Source organism: Fringilla coelebs (assembly GCF_963513975.1).
Source record: "Fringilla coelebs genome assembly, chromosome: 6".
Classification (NCBI taxonomy): Eukaryota; Metazoa; Chordata; class Aves; order Passeriformes; family Fringillidae; genus Fringilla; species Fringilla coelebs.
Genome location: NC_140034.1, coordinates 36,516,961 through 36,538,438, shown reverse-complemented (window position 1 = coordinate 36,538,438; position 21,478 = coordinate 36,516,961). Strand labels below are relative to the sequence as shown.

The following is a 21,478-nucleotide window of genomic DNA, read 5'->3' as shown; positions in this document are numbered from 1 at the left end:
AAATTATGTGATTTAACCTACTTCAAATGCAATTTCATTTGTGAGGCAATTTAAATTGTATTTTCTCTAGTACCACAGCCTCAGATTCCCAAAACACTCTTAAGGAGGAAGAGGTATGGGGGGAAGTAGAGACTTTTGTTGACTTGCAACAGTTCTATGCTGCAAGAGAGACTAGCATACCTGGGAAGAGCTTGAAAGAAGTACTTCTAATATACTATCTAATATCTACCAGTAACTGGGAAAAGAGGCTAGGGATAGCCTGCTTACATAACTATTATGAGGACGCAGTACATATCCCATGGGTGTCAGGTTTGTTTTTTTCCCCTGCAATTTCAATTCTTCTGCTTCTCTTCTTTTTGTTTCCCTTTCTTTCCTGATTTTAGGGATTTCAGAGGGAATAATTTTTGCAACTTTTGGTCTCTTTCCCTACACTCAATTTCATCTCAGTACAATTGGTTGTAGTCACTCCATTTCAAATTTTCTGGATGTTTCAATTTCAGTTTTGATTGACCATATCCCCTTTCTGGAGTGTTTGTTCAGCTTTGTCCTCTGATTTCAAGATTTCATTCCCTGTCCACACTTTAAAGACAATAATTGGTAAATTCAAGCTAGCCTACTCCTTGATGAAAGACAGCTTTTTAGCAGAGCAGTAACTGTACTATGAACTGCAGCACATGCTGCTTGTACAGCTCCTTGCAGAACTCACCTCTGTGAAGGCTATATGGTGAAACAACTCACTGTTCACACCATACAATGACCTGCAGTTGCTAATTCACCTTTGCTGCACTCAAAGCAATGCAGTGTCCAAATGCTGGTGGAGTAGATGGATGAAATGTGTCTTACTGCAATGGAAAATTAAAGAGCAAGGGATGTAGGTTTGAAACAAAATATACAAATTGTTTATATTGTTAACTAGGGTAATGTTCTATCTCAGTAATTCCAAAATTAAAAAGCTACAAGCAAAGTTGTGCACAGAAATAAAATTGGTTTATAGCTTCACTTGTTGCAGCGTGGGGTGATGAGAAGGGAAAACACGAAGTTCCAATTTAAAACTACTAATAGGTTACAGTGCTGAAATGCCTAGAACAGCATTTTACTATGTGACTTAGTCACAGTTCATTGCTGTGAGTTAAAACAGGCAAGGCATCAGCCAGTTATTTTTTCCTTGCAGCAGAAATATGTCTTCCTCTGTTCTGGAACAAGTTTAGGTAATTAGGACTAACTTGGTTCCAGTCAGTATTTTATGTAGTGCTTTCTCTGTTTTGCTCTAAAAAAAGCTTGATAGTTGTCATAACTCCAAGGCAGCAAAGGAGACTACCAATGAGCAATTGAAAGGTTTCTAAATGTTCTAGCGATCACAAAAAAGAAATATCGATTTACTGAAATTCTTCCCACAATTTTAAGATTATTTTTTTTATAGCACTGCTAACTCCATAATTTTCAACAGTTCTGGTTTACCATCTCTTCTTGCACATTGTTGTGAGTAGAAAAGAAGACCCCTGATAAACACGTTTAAATGAGAGAAGCAGCATCTCTGAGCAAAGACGTAAAAATGTAAAACCAAAATGCCACTGCAGCACAGTATTGTCAAGTTCGTACATATTGATGACACTACTCCTTTGTTGAAGGTGAAGGGGGAATCTGCTAACTGCTAATTTGTTTTCTTGATGTCTCATGCACAGCAAAGCTCTAGGAAAAAAAAGCTAGTACTTCAAATGGGATTTAGGTATCAAGTAGAAGGAGCTAAAATTTAGAACAAGTGTGGAGGCTTTATTCACTAGTCAATTTGCATGTCCTAATCTGTGGAATCTATTAGTATGAAGTTGAATAGATTTCTAACTATACAGGGTCTTGCATCATAGTAAGACATAAGTGTTCTTAAAGCACTTCCCTAGTTATGCCTTCCAAAACAAAGTAGTCTCATAAACATGGTCAGCTGTCAGCTACTTCTGCCAAGAAGCTAGTAGGTTTTTTTATTAAATAATAGCTGGAATGGGGAATCTTTAGTACAACTGGTTCCCTGTTAAATGATGAATTGCATCCATCCTTTGAATAAGGAGCTGATGTCCCCTAGAACACTTTTCTTCTAGATATTACTACGCAAGAACTGAAATAAAGTGGCAACAGGGTCAGGGAAACAAATACCTCTCTGTGCGTCTCACACAAGAAACACTTATTGCTAATCATAATTATGGGTGTAATGTTGAAGTGTAGCTGTTACCAACAACTGACAGACTCAAGTAGCTAAGTGAGGGCTTTCAGTGACATCTTAGTACTACTAAATAAAATGACAAGTTACACCAAATAAATTTGAACTGATTTTTTGAAAATAATTTACTAAAATATACAAGTACATTTTCCTTTTCAGTATAAGTTACATAATTGCATACAGTTTTAGCTCTTTCTAGGTGCTTTTGGTAATAAGGCAGCAGCAGTGGGCTGATGACTAAAACCTTCAGCATTGCTCTGTACACAAGGAGTCAGTGCAAGGATATATTTTCTAGCAATATACATTTTTACTGAATACACTGAAGATGAACCTAATTTTTATTTGATACAGCTCAAGCAAAAGTGGACTGTAGTGCAATTCTTGCTTATGGGAGAAGAAAGCCTGTAGAGGAAAATATAAATTAAGGATGCTCAAACCACAATTTGTTTACTGGAAGCTGTTAATAAAACATTTAACTTAACCACAACTATTTGTGCTTCATTAAAAAAAAACAAAAACAACTTAGGTTATAAACTAAAACCTTATCTGTAATAAAGTTCTCTGCAGAACAGTGCTTAATGCAAGACATACAGTGCTTTGGTGGTAGAACTTCCATGTGCTATCATGGAAATCTTTCTGGAAGAAATAATCCTCTTAGAAATCAACAGCCAGCTCCTGACAAAAGGGAACTGGCAACTTTGAAATGCTTGTTCCCTTTCTCTGTGAAAGAACAAGCCCTGACAAAGGAGAACATGTAGTGTGTTAAAAGCTATTGTGGCACAAAAATCAAAACTGGCCCCTGGGCAGGTTCATCAGTTCAATACCTATATTCTCTAGTTCAAGTTTATTCAATGTGGTCTTAACAGGCTCTTTCAGACTACTAGAAGAGGAGTACTCTGATCATTTCCTTCATCGGTCTTGGTTCAAGTCAGTGAAGCAGATGCTTCTAGTCTAAGTCTTCTTATTAGTAATATAAGGGTCAGAATAGTGATCATGCAAATTTCTTCTTTGTAGCTGTAAATCGTTCCATGTACTACAAAGAAAACAAACAAAAAATCTTTGATTTTTTCAGAAATTAATAGAGGATTCATTACTACTAAAAGCAACTGAGCTTCTGCTCTCAGACTCAAAAACAGTCTGCATCTAAAGCAATTTTTTATATGCTGGGCATAGCTATTACAGCTTTAATTTCAAACAAAGACACCCCAAAACATTTCTGGCATTTGCTGCAATTCAGATTAATGGTCAGATCTCCAGTGTTAAGGATGAACTAATATTAAATACTTTACAAATGCTGTATAATTCAAAGCATCCTTTATTTTTTGTCACATCAAAGTGAAGACATGCTTGTCATTATTAGCTACCCTTCAAAAGAGGCTAATAAAAGAACACTGGCCCTGAATTCTACAAGGAAGTTATCTCTGAAGAACTCCTAAAGATGTTTTCAGAGGTTAGTTATTAATCCAGTAGCAATGACACCACCAACGGACTATTTGGTGCTTTTATTCACCAGCATAAATGCTTAGTATTCTGAGTAAGGACTTCACCAGGAGTTTCTTAAAAAAAGACAAAATACCCCAAAACAAAACACAAACCTTGTCATAACCTTCCAGTTCTCTGAGTTTCTTGATTTCAAAGAGGTTGCCTTCTACTGCAAGCAGTGAGATCTGGGAATCACTGAGGATACTCTGCGGCAGCATGCTGAGTTCTAGACAATTTTCTTCTAAACGTAAGACTTTGAGGCGTGGACAGTGGGAGATCTGCATTGAGATCTGGGAAATCTTGTGGAAATAAAAAGAAAAGAGAAATGGGATTAAAATGGTAGTGATCAATAATTATTAAGTGATCTGTTTCTGACTTACACAGAACAACTTCCATATTGTAAATATAAATGACATTAATAGCAAGTACTTAAAAGCAATGCATAAGTAACAAATTATCAAAAAATCAAAATAACTTTTTTTTTCCATCATGACAAGCAACCTACGCATCTCTTTATCACATTCCTACTCAAGAACTGTTCAAATATTTTTCTGCATGACTAAATTCAGGATTTTTTTGTTCATCAAATTAGGCAGTTGGATGTATTGGTACACAAAATCTAGTTATGATTCCTCATTTGGGTTGTGTCCAGGAGATGTCTTTTAATTATAAAGTTTTGATGGTCTCATCTTATGTTCCATGGCTGTACTAAGTCCTAAATCTACATTCCCACAACATCTTAGTTACCAGACCTGATTCTGATTCAAATTGAGTTCAATAGCCTGCAGTTCTCCCACAGTGTCAGGGACATTTTGGATCTGGTTTTTTGAAAGATCTACCACATCCAAATGGCGAAGACCAGAGAGTTGTGTGGGCACAGTCCGAAGCTGGTTTCCAGAAAGGCTCAGGGTTTTGAGGGCTGCAAGTTGTCCAAATGCAGCTGGTAGCTGCCTCAAGTGATTGCCATTCAAGTGTAGTGTTTCCAGTTTTTTCAGTTTACACAGCTCCTCAGGTAAAGCAGCTAGAGAAAAATGACAGAAAAACGTATGACCCCAAGAGCAATAAACTTTCATACCCATTTAATTCAAATAAGCTTCTGCAGGAAGAACAGTGCTATATTAAGCAATTTCTCACTACTGAATTCCTCCCCGATTTCCAGTGAAGGCACAGATCCCTGCATAGAAACTTAAGCCCACAGACAACATGTGCTTTTTAACCATCATCCATAAATGTATTAAAAATAATCTGCAGACAAGGCAGACCTTCAAATCACAGTCTGAAATCACTGTTCTGAAGATTTTAGCCTGTCAGTTACAGTCCTTACTAACTTATGTTAGTCCTTACTTCTGCCAGTGCATTCTTTGACCCTTGAAATACCACAAAATTTACACCTCTGCCCTTGAAAGGTATTACTCAACCTATAGAAGTAAGTTAGGAGTGTCATACCAGCATACAAACACCACCAGGTAAGGTCTGCTGACATCCATTCATCCCTCTTTACACCTACACATGTGTATAACCTCTAACACTCCTGAGCTGCACTACAGAGTCAAACAGGTGTGTAAATTATGTTTGTTTTTTCAAAAAGGCAGATATACATAATTAATGCATAAAACCCCTAGTTTCCTCATTGTGGTTTTTCCATAATGATGGATGTTTGTTTAACAGAAACAGTAACAACAGCTGAATGGCCAGCAACACTGTCTACGTGTCATCTTCATTACCTGTTCTCCAGGCAAGTACTAAACCATCTGGCACTGTTAAATCCTCAAGTCAGATTAAGTCACAGCACAAAACCTCTATGGGTTTAAGTACTCATGTGTCATTGTAAAATTGATAATATACTAAGCAGCATTATTCGTTTTGTAGAATTTATGATTTAGGGGTTTTTATCCTGTACACGAATTCCAAAGATTTCAGTTTAGGTGACTAAACTCCCCATTTACATCTTGTGAGAGTTAAATAATTAAATTTAGTTTTTGATAGAGAAAATTAGTTATTATTTTAAAAATCAGTGGAGATATTAATTAGCAGGCATACTCAGTTTGTTGTTGTTTAGAGCAAGGCTCTTCAAAAAGGAAAATTTTCCAATGAGAGGTGGCAAGAACTCTATTTTGTTGTTCGACAAGTCTATTGTCCTTAAGTTGCTTGTTAGCTTCTGCAGATCTTCAGGAAACTATTGGGGGAAAAAGATACAGTATTTAAAGAGTTGATACAAATTTGAATGTTCAAGTTGTACAGTTAAAATTTTAATTGTCTAACTGTTACATACTGTCAGATCTATCACAATGTCCAATCACCACAGTGTGATTAGCAAATTTGTTTAACACATATTTTTTAAAATATTTTTTTCATCTGCGGAGGGGAAAGGTGGTATGAAGAAAACACTAACATCTAGAAGCAGTAGTTTTTCATCCAAAAAAGTAAAATTTAAAACATTACATTTTTGTCCTCTTATGTGTTTCTCTTAAAAATGCCTATCATTAAAATACTCTATAGCCAGCTAATAACTCTATATTTTAGCAGAGTGTGATGTGAAAATTTTTCTCCTGCTTTCCTTTTTAAATAATTATGTATACCCTTTCCCTTATTCTTATTTACATCCTGTACCACTTTGGTACTGAATCTTGGCACTCAGGTGAATAAAATGAAAACCTGACAATCACCATCAAGGAGTCCTAGTGAATAAGCCAGTGGTTTTGATGCTCCTTTGACAGAAAAAAAGTGCAGAGAGGAGGTAGGACAGTAGCAGAAGATATGTTAGAAAAGGCTTGGAAAGTTACTATAATATAGAGTTATTTTTTGGCTATCCTGTGAATTGTTGCTTGACTTATGGTTCCAGGACATTCTAGTTTTTTCTGCAGTTGTGTCTAAGTTAAGATAATTTCCAACATAATAAACTCTCAGAATGCTTGCTGCCAGCCCAATGAACAGACTATTCATATGGCTACAACTAAATACAGCATAAGTACCTAAATGTGACAAATTGTGGAGTATCTAAGTTACAATATGGTTATAATATTCCTGTTTCCCCCCTCAAGTTTACAGCCATTTTCTAAAAGCACAACATCTTGGCTAATATTTCTTGAACATATGTGCACTGTAAAGCATAGGCTCATACAAGTGCCCTGACAGATATATGGACAATCAGAAGACAAGGCAAGCAAAAATGGGGAAAAAAAAAAACAAACTTGAAATACTTTTCATGACTGCTTATAAGAAATACATGCAAGCATGCATTACAACCACAAGTGTGAATTTCTCTCCAAATGTGTCAATCATACACGCAAACAGCCATGTTTCCCCTCCCAGTACATTACCTCAGAAAGTCCCTTTCCTGTTAGCTGAAACACACCAGTTTTCTGTGCTGTCTCCAGGTGGGCTTTTAGTGCACTATTTCCCATCCTAACAGTCCTCTGTCAAACACAGGGAGTTCAAGTGATGGTGTCAGCCAGTTTTACTCTGTGCTACAGAACTGCAATCCAAAGTCTCTGTGATAAAGCAAATTAAAAAGTCATTTTATGTGCACTGTCCCCAACACTACAAGCATTCTGACACAACGAACCATTTCACTGCTGCGTTTTCATCTCCCTCATAACTAAAACCTGGAAGTATAAAGGTTTACCTAGGTTTACCTAGATTAAGGTGTCTTCCTTACAGCAGTTTGATTACTGAAGCTACGCAACAAGCACAGTTAAAACTAAGTGAGAAAACTGCGCATTTCTGTATTTTCCCTCTTTCGAGGCCCCGCAGCATAAGGAGATTCTCCACGGAGACGGGCTGTGATTTCTGTGGCATCCACCAGCGCTGGCCTGCCGACACAGCTACTGTTTTATCTGGGGTTTTTTGAGACCTTTACTCTGTTTAGAGAGCGGACTCCTCTGCCGCGCCTATCCGCAGAGACACGACACCCACCTCCGTAACCCCAGCGGGGTTTAATCCCAGGGCGCGGGTCACAGGCCGGCATTAGTGCCGGTTCGCACCGGGCGGTGGGGAATGCAGCCTGGCGGACAGCACGGAAGCAGCGGCGACAGCAGACGCGCTCCCCGCCGCCGCGGGCCCCCTGGCAAGGGGCGAGGCCCGCCGTGACCCGCAGCAGGCCGCGGTCCCTCCGCCTCAACCCCGCCCGGCTGCTCCGGCCCCGACCCCCGCAGCACCGAGAGCCGCCGGGCTCGGCCCGGCCCGGCCCAACCAACCTGTCCGGGCGCCGCTGGCAGACGCTCCGCGGCGACGGAGCCCCGGCCCGTCCCCCGCGCTCCGCCCTTCCAGAACCGCCGCTCCCGCAGCGCCCGCCCGGAACCGGACGCGTGTCAGCGCCGTTCCTGCCACGCCCGCCATGGCGGCCCCCAGGCGCTCCCCGTGCCCCCGGCGCACCGGGACTCCGTCCGTGGCGGCCCCCAGCCCCAGCCCCCGGCCCCTCGGGGCCGCCGAGCCCGAGCTCAGCTCCGATTATTCCGATTCATCGCTATCGCTGGGTAGCGATGCCGAGCTGGAGCTGGAGGGCAGCTCGTGGCTCAGCGTGGAGAGCGATGAGGAGCAGGGCGGCAGCGCGCCCCGGCCCCAGGAGCGCTCGGCGGTGGCCGCGCTGCTGGAGCGCTGCGTGGCGGCGGGCGCCGTCAGCCAGGTACCGCCGGGACAGCGGGACATAGCACAGCGCTGTCCTCTCCTCCCGAGCTGGGCCGTGCTGCCGAGCGCGGGAGAGCAACAGCTTTAAACCACTACGAGCCATTCCGGAGCATTTGCCCGGTACGTTCTTGCAGCTGATCGCAGTTTTCCTCTTGTCTTACTTTCAAAGGAGACCCTGGATTTAACTTGCAGAAGAGCGCCATGCTTTGCAAAATTCGCAGAGATGGAAGAAATGGTAAACATGGAAGCTGAAATTAATGAGGTACAGCCTTTACTATTGTCAGTGTACACTCAACACCTCAATATCTGGAGGTAATAGAGTTCCCCGATGAAATATCAGATTGCCATATGCCACGTTGTTTCATGTTTTGAGGGATCTGTTAACAGTTTGGGCTGCGCCTTTGACTAAAGTGTTACCTGAATTTTTTTCAAGAAACTGAACAATGAAGGATAATTTAGTTTACTTCAGTACTCAAAAATGTGTCTATTTATAGGCAATTTTGTTGGCAGTAACCTCAGACATTTCGTACAGGTTTAATCAAGACTAGCTTTAGGCCATTGCCTTGTATTTTGTAATATTGGTTTAGATACTACACAGACTATGAAACTGCTTTGTAAGAGATATAAGTAGGAGAGACATGGGTTTGAAGTGTAGACTATTCAGTGATTGAGGAATTGGCAGAAGAAGAGCAGTGGGCACAGCAGAAGGATGGTATGCCATCCAGAGGGACTGGGAAGCTTGAGAAGCAGGCTTACAAGAACCTCATGAGGCTCAACAAGAATTAATGTGGGGTCCTGCACCTGGGTCAGGGCAATCCCAGCCTGTACATGAGTACAGGCTGGGAGATGAACTTATTGGGACCAGCACTGTGGAGAAAGGACTTGGGGTTTCTTATGGTTGAAAAGATGGACCTGACCTGGCAATGTGCAGTCACAGCCCAGAAAGCCAACCACATCCTAGGCTGCATCAAAAGCAGTGTGGCCAACAGGGCCAGGGAGAGGATTCTCCTCTTCTGCCCTTGTGAGACCCCACCTGGAGTGCTGTGTCCAGGTCTGGGATCCTCAGGACAGGAAAGAAGTGAAACTGTTGGAGCAGTTCCAGAGGAGAGCTATGAAGATGATCCAAGGGCTGGAACACCTCTCCTACAAAAACAGACTCAGGGAGCAGGGATTGTTCAGCAGCCATCTGGTACTTAAAGGGGGCTTAAGAAAAGAGAGAGCGAGAGTGACTTTTTCCACAAGCAGAAAATGCTAGGACAAGGGAGAATTGGTTTAAACTAAAATAAAAGAGATTAGATCAGATTAGATTAGATTTTAGGAAAAAATTCTTTACTGTGAGGGTGGTGAGACACTGGGACAGGTTGCCTAGAGAAACTGTGGGTGCCCCATCCCTGAAGGTGTTCAGGGCTAGGTTAGAAGGGTCTGAGCAACTTGGTCTGGTGGGTGATATCCCTGCCCCTTGGCAGGGGCTTGGAACTAGATGATTTTTTAGGGCCCTTTCAACCCAAGCCATTCTATCATACATTCTGTGGCTTAGGAATGAATTGCAGGATCTGTCTTTTCCAGCACAAATCTCCAGATTATTTAGGTTGGTCTTTTTCAACTGTGTTTTTCTTATTGACCATGAAAGTCCCACCTAGTAGTAGAAATTCTCCAGAGAGCAGGGCAACATGTTCTTGTGCTAATGCTCGCCCTCTGTCACACACATGCTCTCCCTATGCTGCCACTTTCTCCCTTTTTACTTCCTCCTCCACCCCAGGAGACTCAACAGGGTCTGGATAAGTATGTTAAAATGCATTTTCATTTGATGTTATTGCTGTTGTAGATAAAACTGAAAACTGAAATGATGCAGTTGGAGAATGAGACAGCAGACATTACTCACCATTTTTACTTAGGTAAGTGCAGCTGTACCATAGAAAAACCAAGAGTCTTAAATTAGCAGCAGGTTAATGTTTTGTCTGAGTACATGACACTTCTAGAAGTTTTTGCAACAGTCATCTCTGAATAACTTGTTAGAGGTGGTAGGTGTTTTATTAACACCTAAAGCATGTTTCCATACTAGTTGAGCTTGCACTCTGCCTTCTCATAGAAGGTCTGTGTATAACTCATTCTCCAAAACAGTGTGGGAGGTGTGGTCAGCTCCCCAGGGTCAGTGCATCATCAGTTCTGAGATCAGTAACCATTGACCTGCTAACCATGTGCTACTCTGTTTCTTTTCCAGAAGTTTGGTGTATTTCTGTTGCATCTCTATCCCCCCAAACTTAGTACATTTTAAATTTAACAACTGGAGTGTACGTGCATTGATTTCTTTATTATTGTACACTCTGTCCACTATGATTTTGTCTGTGCTTAAAAACATTCTAGCTTGCTTCTGTTGTGCTAGACCAGTGAAATCTGTTGTGATACTTCAGTGCAATGGTATAGTTGACTTTATCTTAAAGAGAATTTACTTAAAACTGTAGATAATGTAAAGCAATTACATCTCTAAAAAGTAGATATTGTGACTTTGAGTACATGCTGATACTAAATCATATATGCTCCAACAAAAGCCATTCTGATTAATGTCTCTTGAATGTAAGCTGTACACTGCAATAGGTCAGTATTTTCCTTTCTGTCTTCAGGAGAAATTTTGCTCTTGTTTTATCAGGACAATAGGTTCAACATTGCAATTTTATTTTATAGGGAAAAAGTGTGAGATTTTGCAAGATATGAACAGACACCTGGAAGCCATACTGAAAGAGAAGAGGAATCTCAGAAAGAGGTTGACCAAAGACAGATGTCAAGAAAGCCTGCCTATTGAGGCTACTTACCACAAGTAGGTACACAGAAAACAATTCTTCTTGTTTGCAGAAGGCCCAATTAATATGAACTAACAGACAGTAAAAATAATATGTTTTCAATAATTTTCCACTGATAAAAATAGACATAAAAAATGGTAGCAAAACCTCAGCTAAAAGCAGGTAGTTTACTCATTGATAAATTCATAGCAAAGTAGTGATACATATTTTATGAATATTTACTTAGGTTATTGGTCTTGTCTTTAGAAGTCTGCAGAATAAGTTGTGATGTATTGTTTTAAACAAATCTGCTACATGCTGGGTTTGTTATGCTTTTCCCCAGCAGGAGTTGTTACTTTGGCACTGGGTGTCGTTGTTCCACTGTTGCATGCTTGGAACTAAACGTGACTGATTCCCAGACATGCATAGTGCATGTTTTAGAAGTAGTCCTTCTTCTTTCAGTCTAAAATTCTAGCCCAGGTACTGAAGGAGTTCACTTCTGTAATTTCTGCCCTCCTTGTTGCTAAGAGTCATACAAGTGTAATTGCAGAAAAATTAATCAGATGTTTAGGAATTTGCATAAAGCTGTAAAAGGGGACTAAGAATGAAAAAGAACTTTTAAGTATTAAATTCTTGTTGTTTAGCACAATTTTTGAGTTCATTTTTGGTTACAGGTCTATAGTAGAGTTGTTGACTGAGGCTGTGACTTTCATTGAGAAGCTTGAAAGCCATTTGCAGTCTGTGAGAAGTATCCCTCAGATACCACATATGATGAGCAATATGGTGAGTAGTAAAAGAATTGAGCCAGCTGTCTTCTCCAGCATGAAAATACAATGCTGTTTGATTGTTTAGGTTACTTCTATGTGCTGATAGACTGACAGGATGTAGAGACTAAATCCAACCCTTTTCTGTTTCAGGACACCACTTTGTCAAAAACAGAGGTGCTCATGTCAGAATTGGAGGAGCTGACAGAGCAAATACTGAAGTGGGAAAAACTGCAAAAGGAAGTGTATTCTAACAATGTATGCAATACTGCTGACTTGGACTTTGGCTTATCTTTAACCTAACAAATCCTTTTCCTCAAATAGATGATTACTCAGAGAACTACATTCTTAGGGTCTTCTGTGAAAACTGCAACATAGGTCTCTTTTAATCCAACAGAGACTTTGTAGGTAGTTATATTTCTGTTATTAAGTAACAGTTCTCCAACTATTTACTAAAAAAAAGGACAATGCTCACAGGAAGACAGGATACTGAGAAACCTTAAAAGAGTTAAAGAGTTAAAGGGTTCCTTTCTGAAATAGTTGGATAGGAGTCTCTTGGAACCTGTATCTTCAATGGAAAATTGTTTCAATTTTTTTTTTGCACTTGCTATAGTATCTTTATTCATTTTTGTAAGTATCTTGATAAAACACTGTATTTTGTATGTTGCCATAAAACTTCAATAAAAGCCTTCGATTTCAAAAGGTCAGTTTATTGCTTTTAATTTTGTTACAAAATCCTATAATTAAAATTTCAGAGAAAAGTCGTAGGTCCAAGCTTATGCTTCTATAGGAGTTCCAATCAAGAAGTTAAATTAGTTTTAAATTACAGTTTATTATGACTGATATGGTTTTGTGAGAAAGCAGGAAATGGACTTGCTAATATATGGCAGATCTACTAATTTGCAAACCATACTTCATTGGTAGTGATAAATGTATTCTTCAGATCCTCTTTTTTTGTTGTTTGCCCGATTTTATGTGTCCCATGTGTCTCTTGTTCCATGAGTAAGATTGACAGTTTATCAAAACCATTGATTGTCCCAGTTTGTAGCCCTCAGGAAGAGACGGGTTGGTACAATGTCACTGGCAGGACATCTGTAATCCAGGATAGTTGGAGGGTGCCCAGTTTTGTGTTCAGGATACGGAGTAGATGGAAGTGGTGCAGATGCATTCCTCTCTACCGTTGTACCGTCTGTTATGTGAACATCCACCTGTTGATTTCTGTTGCTGAAATAAGAGCATTTTGCTTTCACAAAGTAACCACTGGGTGGCTCAGTACCACAAAGTTCACAAGTTTATCTGATTATTGCATATAAACTTAAAGCAGAATTAAGGAAGAAATCTTTGGCTCCTTGTTGAGCACACTTTCTTATGACTTGAATTTGGTCTATTTGATATTTGAACTTTTCTGAGAATCTCATTTTAATGTTTGTAACCATTCTGCAGAGTGTGAATGCAAGACATCCAATTTAACAATTCTCTAGCATACTGTTTAAGCTATAGCTGATGTTTCTCTGCTGCTGCTGAGAAAAGAGAATAGAAATTATTTTAATTAGGTTTAAGCAGAATGTCACTAGATAGAATCTAAGAATATAAACTGGTGTTTGAGTCCCCCAAGCATGAATGGGGTCTTCGTGTCAACACTTGCTATACATCGTTACAGGATCTGAGTCCGAAGTCCCATGTTACTGTTTTTTCAGATGTGGAAATCGAGGTCTTCTTCCACACAACTGCAGAGAACCTGACATTTTTAATGAAAATGCTTTGCACATTCTGTGACACGGGAGAAAACTGAACAATAGGTGATCATAGGTTGGACTCAATTAGCTGAGTCTTTTCCAACCTCGTTGATTCTGTGATTTTTGTCAATCAATGTCCTCTACATCTATTCTAGGCTTAGCCTCTCACTCTCTATGTCTTATAGTGATGATTTAGATCAGGCACACTAAAGCTGTTGTAATTTAATAATTTCAGAGCACAACGAAAACATTGTAGTCAATTTGTTCATTGTAACTCTGAAATATGCGGTTTTGCCATTTCCCAAAGAGTTGAGCATATTTTCTTCTTTTACTGTATCTACTTTTGGAGAGTTGACTAGAGTTGGTAGAGTTTAGCTAATTGATAATTGATAATTAATTGACACATGTGTCAACTAATTGTTTCGTTTGATTTAAAGGGATAAATCTATTGAAGTATACAGTGATTCACAGCTTGTAGATTCACAGCTTGAATGTATATAATTCAATGGATTTTTAGCATTTCTGCAGTGAATGGAGTATTGGGTCCCAAGGGTCTGTGCGAGTCTTCCCTTAGGAAAACTTCTGAAATGTGGTATCTTTTTCATTTAGATATAACATTTCTGGAGTTTAAGGCAAACTGTCTCATGAGAAGAACTGTAGGTAAAGTACAAAAAAGCAGTTAAAAATCAGTTAAAACAGAAGTTGTTTAAATATAAAAACAACATAGGACTCTAAAACTCTCATATATGATATTCACATACAGCTCAGTTTATCATATTTTGAAATGCAATACTAGAAGTCCATTTAAAAACACTAGCAAATGGAATTGTCAAAATCAAACAGGACTGGCCTATTGAGCCTGATATCTTCTTTATGCCAATGCTACTTCCTCTTGCATCTTCCTGTAACATAAGTAGCTGACAGAATCAGCATTCTAAAATAAAAATTTTTAAAACTTTCCGAGATTTTTAGTCAATGCAACAACTAGGTTTTTATTTCAATTGAAGTTCTTTGGAAGTTTCAAAATTTTCTTTTAGATCCTAAGTACGACCCACATGAAGACGGGATGTTTTCAAAGGAATCTAAAACACTTGGGACCTTTCCTTTAGCATCAATAAGGAAGGGATACTTGCCTTCCCTAAATTCCTGTCAAATCCATGTGGAGGGCTTACAGTGCCCGTCCCTAGTGATGCTTTAAGGGCGTCCCCCTTAATCGGGCCGGTTTAACTCTTGGGTAAAACCCACGCTGGTTTGCTGCTGCAGAAGAGAATTTGAGGAGGAGCGCGGAGCCACCGTCTCTTTCTCCGGGGGTGCGGCTCTCCCGGGCAGACCTGTCTCAGGCGGAAAAGCGCCCTTTGGATGCTGGAGAGGCTGCACTCGGCTGCTCTGGGTAGGCTTTCCCCGACACGCCTGCTCTCTGCCCGGGGAAGTTCCCGTGCATTCCCTCCGCCGGGGCTGCCTGGGCCGGGCTCTCTCCTGCCCTGCCCTCCCCTCCCCGGCGGGGCGGGCCGGGCCGGGCCGGGCCGGGCGGCTCCGCTCCTCCGCTCCTCCCCGGCCCGCCCGGGATGCGGGGCCGGGGCGCGGGCGGCCGCAGCCGCGGGGCGTGAGCCGAGCCATGGCCAACGTCAAGGTAGCCGTGCGGGTCCGGCCTCTGAGCAAAAGGTGCGGAGGGACGCGGAGGGGCACGGGGGGTTCTGGGGGCCGCGGCAGCGGGGGGAGATCGGGTGCCGCGGGTCCGGTCAGCGGGGCGGGATCGCCGCCCTGGAGCCGCTCAGCCGCGGCTGAGGGAGGCGCGGCAGGAGGGGTGGCAGCCTCTCGCCGCCTCGCTAAATAGCTTGGAAAGTTTTCTTAGAAAAATCACCAGTGGAGCTGTTAGGCTGACTTCCCTCTTCCTGAGCTGCCCGCAACAGGACAATTGTCATACAGTGTCCGGGAGTCTTCCCTTCCCCTTCTGTTGTTGCTGTTTTTTCCAGCGAGAGGCAGAGCCGGATATTCCCATTGTCGCTCAGCTCCGCTCCCTCCCCGGCTTGCTTGGCTCCAATGGAAATCCCAAAAGTTACATGTTACAGCTGGAAGACAACTCCCACAAACAAGAAGATGCCGTAGCACAGTGCTCTGGTGTTATTTGCATATAATACATGCTTAAAACCTTGCGGACTGTGGAAATTCGGAGCAGAAAACAAAGAGAAAAAGCGAGCACCCCCAATGTCAGTGGCTGGTGATTTACTCCCCCTGTTAAAGCACTCCAAATAGGAATGGTTTGAAAAGCGGTACAAGCTCTGAGGGCCAGTCTTTGATTTGATGCTGCCTTTCTTTTTGGCACGAGTTCCTCACGTTGTCTTCTGACTGCATGGATTTTTGTGATAAATAACTCTTTCATGCAGTAGAGAAACTGATTCTTGAAGAGTTGCCCAGCCAGAAAACTAGCCTAGTCATTTAGCCAGCAGTACACTAGCATATTTTGGAGTCTTTGTTCTTATTTGGCTATGGATTTTTTATTTTATTTTCAAGAAAGGACACCAGAGAGTTTTGAATAAATTTTAAAATCCTACCCAAAACAAGCCTGCAAGTATTAGTAGAAAAGGGAAATGTGCAAACTAATTTACAGGTTTTCAACACATTTTGCCTTTAAGTCAAAGCTAACTGATTTTAAAAATACTCTGTCCATTATTTTGTTTAAAATCATGCTCGGGTTATACAGCTCTGATTTGTTGTACAGCAGTGAACAGAACAGATTTTAATAGATACTGGCCTATTTTAAGAAGATCTGCAGCATTAAAGCAAGCTAAGTTTAACCTTTTATTGCTTGGTGTTTCTTTAGTTGTGGATATATTATTTGATTTTTATCATTACATTCCCTCTCACTAGATCCTGCTTAGTGAGGGATGTTGTACCACATCTGTCTTAAGGTTTTTCCAGAGTGGATTGCTTTAAATAGTACATAATAGTGAATATGTCATTGTAGCAATAAACAGCACCTGTAACTGTCAGATAAGGTGTGATAAACAGGAAAACCTTTGATGTAGTCACTGTGGGCCAGCTGTTTGGTGAGGAGGGTAGGATCAGAGAGGTGGGCAGCTTCCTGCACATGGGAGGAATTAATCTGAGGTTGAAACAGAAATGTTTGTGTGAAGGTGAGAGTGGAAACTCAGGGGATAACGGAGAGAGAAGCTGTTAAGTAAATCCATCTACTCAACTCGTGTTGGTGTAGCAGATGGGATGGGAAGGGAGGCAGAGACCAGTCTCATGGCGTTTGACCCCAAAGGCAGTAGGCCAGCTGCTCCTCCTACTGTGCTGCTTCAGCTGAGGTCAGCAAAGGCATTTTAAGATGGATTTTTACATTTTATAAATGAGAAGAGGAAGTGGCTGTATATTCTCTGTGAAGGCTCTGGCATGAGAACTTGCTTTCTAGCCTTGAAAAAAATGGTTCAAATGTAATGAATTAGAGGCAAATACCAAATGTATGAAGGCTTTGAGAAACCCTGATAGACATGGAAAAAAATTCTCAGTGGGCTTAAAGGTCTGCCCTCTTCCAGCTTCTTACCCTGTTTTTATAATGTCCTCACACAAACCTCTTGCTATCTCTACGCACACCCTCTGCAATTGCCCTAACAGGGTACCCATATTGCCACAGCTTCTATAATATTTTAGGTGTTTTAAAAAGGGAGACTTCCCACAGTAAAAATTTCAGTTCCACTGGATTGAAGTACTGTAATTTGTACACTCTCTGTTCCAGCCAAAAGATGCTAAACCTGGCTTTTAAGAGTACCAGAAATTGGAAAGCTGCAGGCAAAGGCTAGAACTCATGGATCAGTTGGTTGTTTCTAGACTACCATGCAAACTTCCTCATTGCTGCTCTTCGTTTAATTTACAACAGGAGATAAACGTTGGTTTTGCATCTGAAAAATTACTGAAAATTCAGATGTTAAAAAAATGTTAATGCAGGAACTGTCAAAATTTTCGTTATTTAGCACAAGGCAAAGAGCAGTTTTTTTGTTCTACATCTGTGTGGCACCCATCACAGTGCATTCTTTAACAGTCAACTCCTGTGGCCAAATAATCCATCACAGGTACAGAGCAAGCATGGTTACACAAAATGCAGGCTTTCCATTGCCTAAAGATTAAACAGCCTGTAGCCAGTTTTCTTCATAATGCTATCAGTCATTCTGTAACAGACTAAATGATTTTTTTATCACCGAAATATAGTATTGGGTGTAAATTCAGTCAAATATTTTCCCCGGAGTAACATTTTAAAGTCTTTATTACACATTTACTATTCTACATGCTAACAAAGATTTGTTTGTGGTTACATGGATACTTGCTCTGTGTAAATATGTTTCCCCATTAGAATGAAATATGGAAGCCTGAATGGATGCACTAAATTGTCTATAGCCATAGGTAATAATCAGGTATTAAATAGGAGCTGGGAACTGATGAAATCTCTATGTGGTTTATTTCTGGACATCTTAATGCTTGTTCTATTGGATGTCAGACTGTTGTAAGGAACGTGTAATGTTATTTTTGGCTGTCAGTCAGAAGCTGTTGATGGAAACACTTTGAATGCTAGCATGTAACTATGTGAAAGAGGAATGTTGTTCCTCTTTCTTTTTTGATTGCTCTGTGGAGGATGCAAACGCTGCAGTCTGCAGTGTGGTGCTGTGATAGGAAACCTTATCCTCCAGACTTGGAAAGGGTGTGACTGACTGAGAAAGTATTCAAGTATTTCAGTACTGTGTCCAGGGCTCTCTTGCGCTTGAGCAGCTCACTTAATACTGAGTTGGGTGTTGGTGTGATACAGAAACCCCTGCAGTGTTGGACACATCCTTTTACTTTTTTATGCAGGCCAGCAGAAACAACTGCTTGTTTTTATGTGCTGCTAGGTTCAAACATGTTTGTCCCTTGGCTGTGATAACCCATCACAATTCTAGTACCTGCTTGGGGCTGCTGATTGCTCTTACTGAGAATCTCAGCCCTGTGTTATATGGTAAGAAAGAAGGAGGGCTGTTTGTGTGTGGGATCCCTCTGGGAGGGGTGAGCCACATGGTCAGGGCAGAATCACGTTGGGACCAGGATGGAGCACAGCTCCCTCCTGCCTTTCCTTCCCTGATCCACTACATCTTGTGCCCTCCATCCAGTTGGTCTCAGCTCATTTGTGTGTACCCAGGATTCAGTCCTTTATCACAGTGCAGTTTGAGAACTCATACATAGGTCAGAGATAGAAAAGAAGAATTTTTTAAAAACATATACCACAATGCAGAGTCTCATGTATTTCTATAGGATTCTTTTCTTAGCATGCGCCAGTGACGAGAAGACATTGCATTTCTTCATGGATTGTGGATTGAGACCTGGGTAAAATCATTCACAGCAGATTTGTTTGGTTCACTTGTAAAGTTACTGTGTTGTTAGTTAAAAACTTGACACTGGGACATCCAAGTTGCCTTCTGAGGCTTTTTGAAACTTTAAAGTACTTTGCTTCAGGGATAGTACCTTACTTATGCAGGACAGAGCAAAACATAAAATATATTCTGCTGTTGAAAATATCATCACTTTTCAGCTGCTTCTCTGGCCCAGAAAAGGAGAAAGGTCTTATTTGAGAGAGGCTTTCCTGGTGTCTTTACTGACTCACAAATGAACTTTCCCATCCTCTATGACCCTCACAGCCATGTCACCTGAAAGAGCTGCTAAACAGATTAATCGATCCAGAAGCTGCCCTTGGGCTTTTTTCTGCTTTACATTGTTTCTAAGCTGTAACCTGAAGCCTCCTGGCCAGTTATGTATTCCCCAGTCCCCTCAGGAGTTCTTGACCTTGTCCTTCACACTCTGAAATGAAGTGTCTGGATACTCCCAGGTGGCAAAGCTGAGCCACACTTCCAGCTGTGCAGGTGTTTACTATCACAGTCTGAGCTGCAACAGTTGTTTTCCTCATTGCTGCTGCTCTGCATGACATATTCCTCTAATTGCCTTCCTGGAATGCAGCAGCTAATGAGGCTTGAGGACAGGATGGGAAGGAGGAGTTAAGTTTGAGGTCCTAAGAGCTCAGGTGAGCAAGCCCGTGCCTGGGAGGGAATTTTAGGGAAGGCTCCTCACTGAGAGTTTCCAGAAAATGGCTTGGTGTGGGAGGCTGACCTGAGCAGTATGCTGACCACAGCTTCACTGAATAGCAGAGAAAGGAGCTCAGTTCATGGGTGCATCATGATGTGAGTATTTTAAATCCAATTCTATTTAAAAGGAAAGCTATGTGGAAAAATAAAATTAATTTCAGATCATTTTAGAAATGACACAAAGTGAATCGCTATTGGTTTTTACTTTGTTAACTAGTCTCTGCTGTGCTCTATCTCCTTTGTTCTTTATAATCCCATTATAGTAAACAAAGGAAGGATTATTTTGCAAGGAAGAATTATTGCTGTTTTATAGAGTGTGCTATCAGCTGTTTTTCATGTCCATGTGTAACCACAAGAACTTAGATACAGCAATGTGGTTTACTGCTGACAAGAGTGATAACTTGTTGTAAATTTTGTAGAAAACATTCCTTGAATCTCATGCATAACAGATGTTATATGGTTTATCAAAATAAAATTAAAGCAACAGCAGGTTGGAGCTTGTTGTTCTCTTTCTTATTTATTTTCATTTGTATATTCCCTGTGACTTTGGGGCTGTTGCCCTCTCATACACAGAGAAATGGTAGACTTTTATCTACTTTCATGTGCTGTGGTAATTAAGTGTTGTTCCTCTCTCTCCCTCTGTTAAACATGCATTTTGAGATTGTTACTTGATGGTGGGAGAGAGATGTCTCAGGCCTCCAAGAGTCTTTTACTGTTTGAAAATCTCTATGAATGCATTGTTTGTGCTCATGTTTTCAAGCTTCTTTTCCACAGCAGAGCTAGGATTTTTAACAGAAAACTTGAGATTAATTTTGGTTTTATAAAGAAAGTCCCTCTCCAAACAAATGTATCTTAACATTTGTATATCCTGTTAAGGTTATATTGACATATTTTCCTTCCTCTCTTAAATTAGTTATTTTCTTTACTTAGTCTATTATTAAAATTTTCATGTAAGCTGTCATTGAGGTGGCTGCGCTTTTTTTTCTTCGCATCTGTACTTGGCATTAGCAGGTGGTTTCCATAAGCCACATCTGTTATTTTATAAAGGGAATGCCGTCGGCAGCTTTTCCCAGGTGTACTTTTCTTGAAGTTGCATAAACCAGGTTTTCAGAGTTTGATAAAGGGCAGACTTTCTAGCTTCCAAAAAGAGCAGAACTCTGCATGACCCTGAGATGAGATCAGCTGGTCAGAGCGCGGTGCTGGTAACACTGGGGTTGTAGGTTTGATCCCTATATGGGCCATTCATGTTACAGTTGGTTTCAAGGAATGAGAACTGACTTCTGTACCCACATTCTGGTTTGCATGGAAAACATGGCATTTGTACAGGATTCCTTTGATGCAAAACTCTGAATTATACTATGACATTGCTCAGTAAACAGCTGTGAAATCAAGGGTGGATGAAACTGCACCAACTGGACTGTAGCTTTGTTTTAAATCCTCCTTGTTTCATGCTTTTTTTTAAGGCTGACGGTATGACAGATGAAAAAGTCTTTTCCTCTCCTCTTCCCTCCTCCCATCCATGTCTCTGCATGAAAAGAAAACATCACTATTCCACAATTCAAAGCACTGCTGTATCAGCAGGAGTATTTCTTGGATTTATCAAGGAAGATGCCTCATGTTTATATTTGCACCAAATGTTCATATTTTTATTGCTATACAGTATTTGCACAGGAGAATGAGGGAAACCACACAAGAAAATAGTAATCACTAGGATGGGTGATTTTCGACTTTCAGATTTGTTAGGCATTTTGAGAGCCAAGGAAAGCTCCATGCAGCTGGGAGG

General features: G+C 40.9%; 3 protein-coding genes across 4 annotated transcripts in view; 2 read left to right on the top strand and 1 right to left on the bottom strand.

Moving 5' to 3' along the window:
• Window positions 1-2,309: 2,309 nt before the first annotated feature.
• On the bottom strand, window positions 2,310-7,975 carry LRRC57 (leucine rich repeat containing 57). Of its 2 annotated transcripts, none has more exons than XM_084207626.1 (6): window positions 7,888-7,975; window positions 7,012-7,182; window positions 5,732-5,867; window positions 4,444-4,712; window positions 3,805-3,990; window positions 2,310-3,242 (listed from the first exon to the last, which is right to left on the bottom strand). In XM_084207626.1, exons 2-6 carry the CDS (start codon window positions 7,093-7,095, stop codon window positions 3,201-3,203), a joined length of 717 nt encoding a protein of 238 aa, XP_084063752.1. In that variant the 5' UTR covers window positions 7,096-7,182; window positions 7,888-7,975; the 3' UTR covers window positions 2,310-3,200. The 2 variants fall into 2 exon arrangements, with proteins under 2 accessions (XP_084063752.1, XP_084063753.1); XM_084207627.1 differs by lacking the exon at window positions 7,888-7,975 and adding an exon at window positions 7,607-7,649.
• A 50-nt stretch (window positions 7,976-8,025) lies between these two features.
• Window positions 8,026-12,565, top strand: HAUS2 (HAUS augmin like complex subunit 2). Its single transcript, XM_084207104.1, has 6 exons — window positions 8,026-8,315; window positions 8,487-8,579; window positions 10,143-10,212; window positions 11,000-11,132; window positions 11,769-11,877; window positions 12,012-12,565. Exons 1-6 carry the CDS (start codon window positions 8,028-8,030, stop codon window positions 12,159-12,161), a joined length of 843 nt encoding a protein of 280 aa, XP_084063230.1. The 5' UTR covers window positions 8,026-8,027; the 3' UTR covers window positions 12,162-12,565.
• Window positions 12,566-15,209: 2,644 nt separating this feature from the next.
• The window catches only part of STARD9 (StAR related lipid transfer domain containing 9), a gene marked incomplete at its 5' end in the record, with an annotated part of 95,024 nt that continues 88,755 nt past the window's right edge, over window positions 15,210-21,478 (top strand). Inside the window, one exon of the mRNA XM_084208681.1 lies at window positions 15,210-15,256. Within this exon, the coding sequence (XP_084064807.1) occupies window positions 15,210-15,256 (47 nt within the window). The remainder of the gene's footprint in view (window positions 15,257-21,478) is intronic.

Bases quoted from the DNA above. Each gene is read 5' to 3' on its own strand.
- LRRC57 (XM_084207626.1), bottom strand. From the start codon at position 7,095: ATGGGAAATAGTGCACTAAAAGCCCACCTGGAGACAGCACAGAAAACT. The intron at 5,868-7,011 runs GTAATGTACTGG...TTCCCCCAATAG, and splicing joins CAGGAAAGGGACTTTCTGAG to TTTCCTGAAGATCTGCAGAA. The intron at 4,713-5,731 runs GTATGCCTGCTA...ATTTTTCTCTAG, and splicing joins TCTAAACAACAACAAACTGA to CTGCTTTACCTGAGGAGCTG.
- HAUS2 (XM_084207104.1), top strand. From the start codon at position 8,028: ATGGCGGCCCCCAGGCGCTCCCCGTGCCCCCGGCGCACCGGGACTCCG. The intron at 10,213-10,999 runs GTAAGTGCAGCT...TTTATTTTATAG, and splicing joins TACTCACCATTTTTACTTAG to GGAAAAAGTGTGAGATTTTG. The intron at 11,878-12,011 runs GTGAGTAGTAAA...TTTCTGTTTCAG, and splicing joins CACATATGATGAGCAATATG to GACACCACTTTGTCAAAAAC.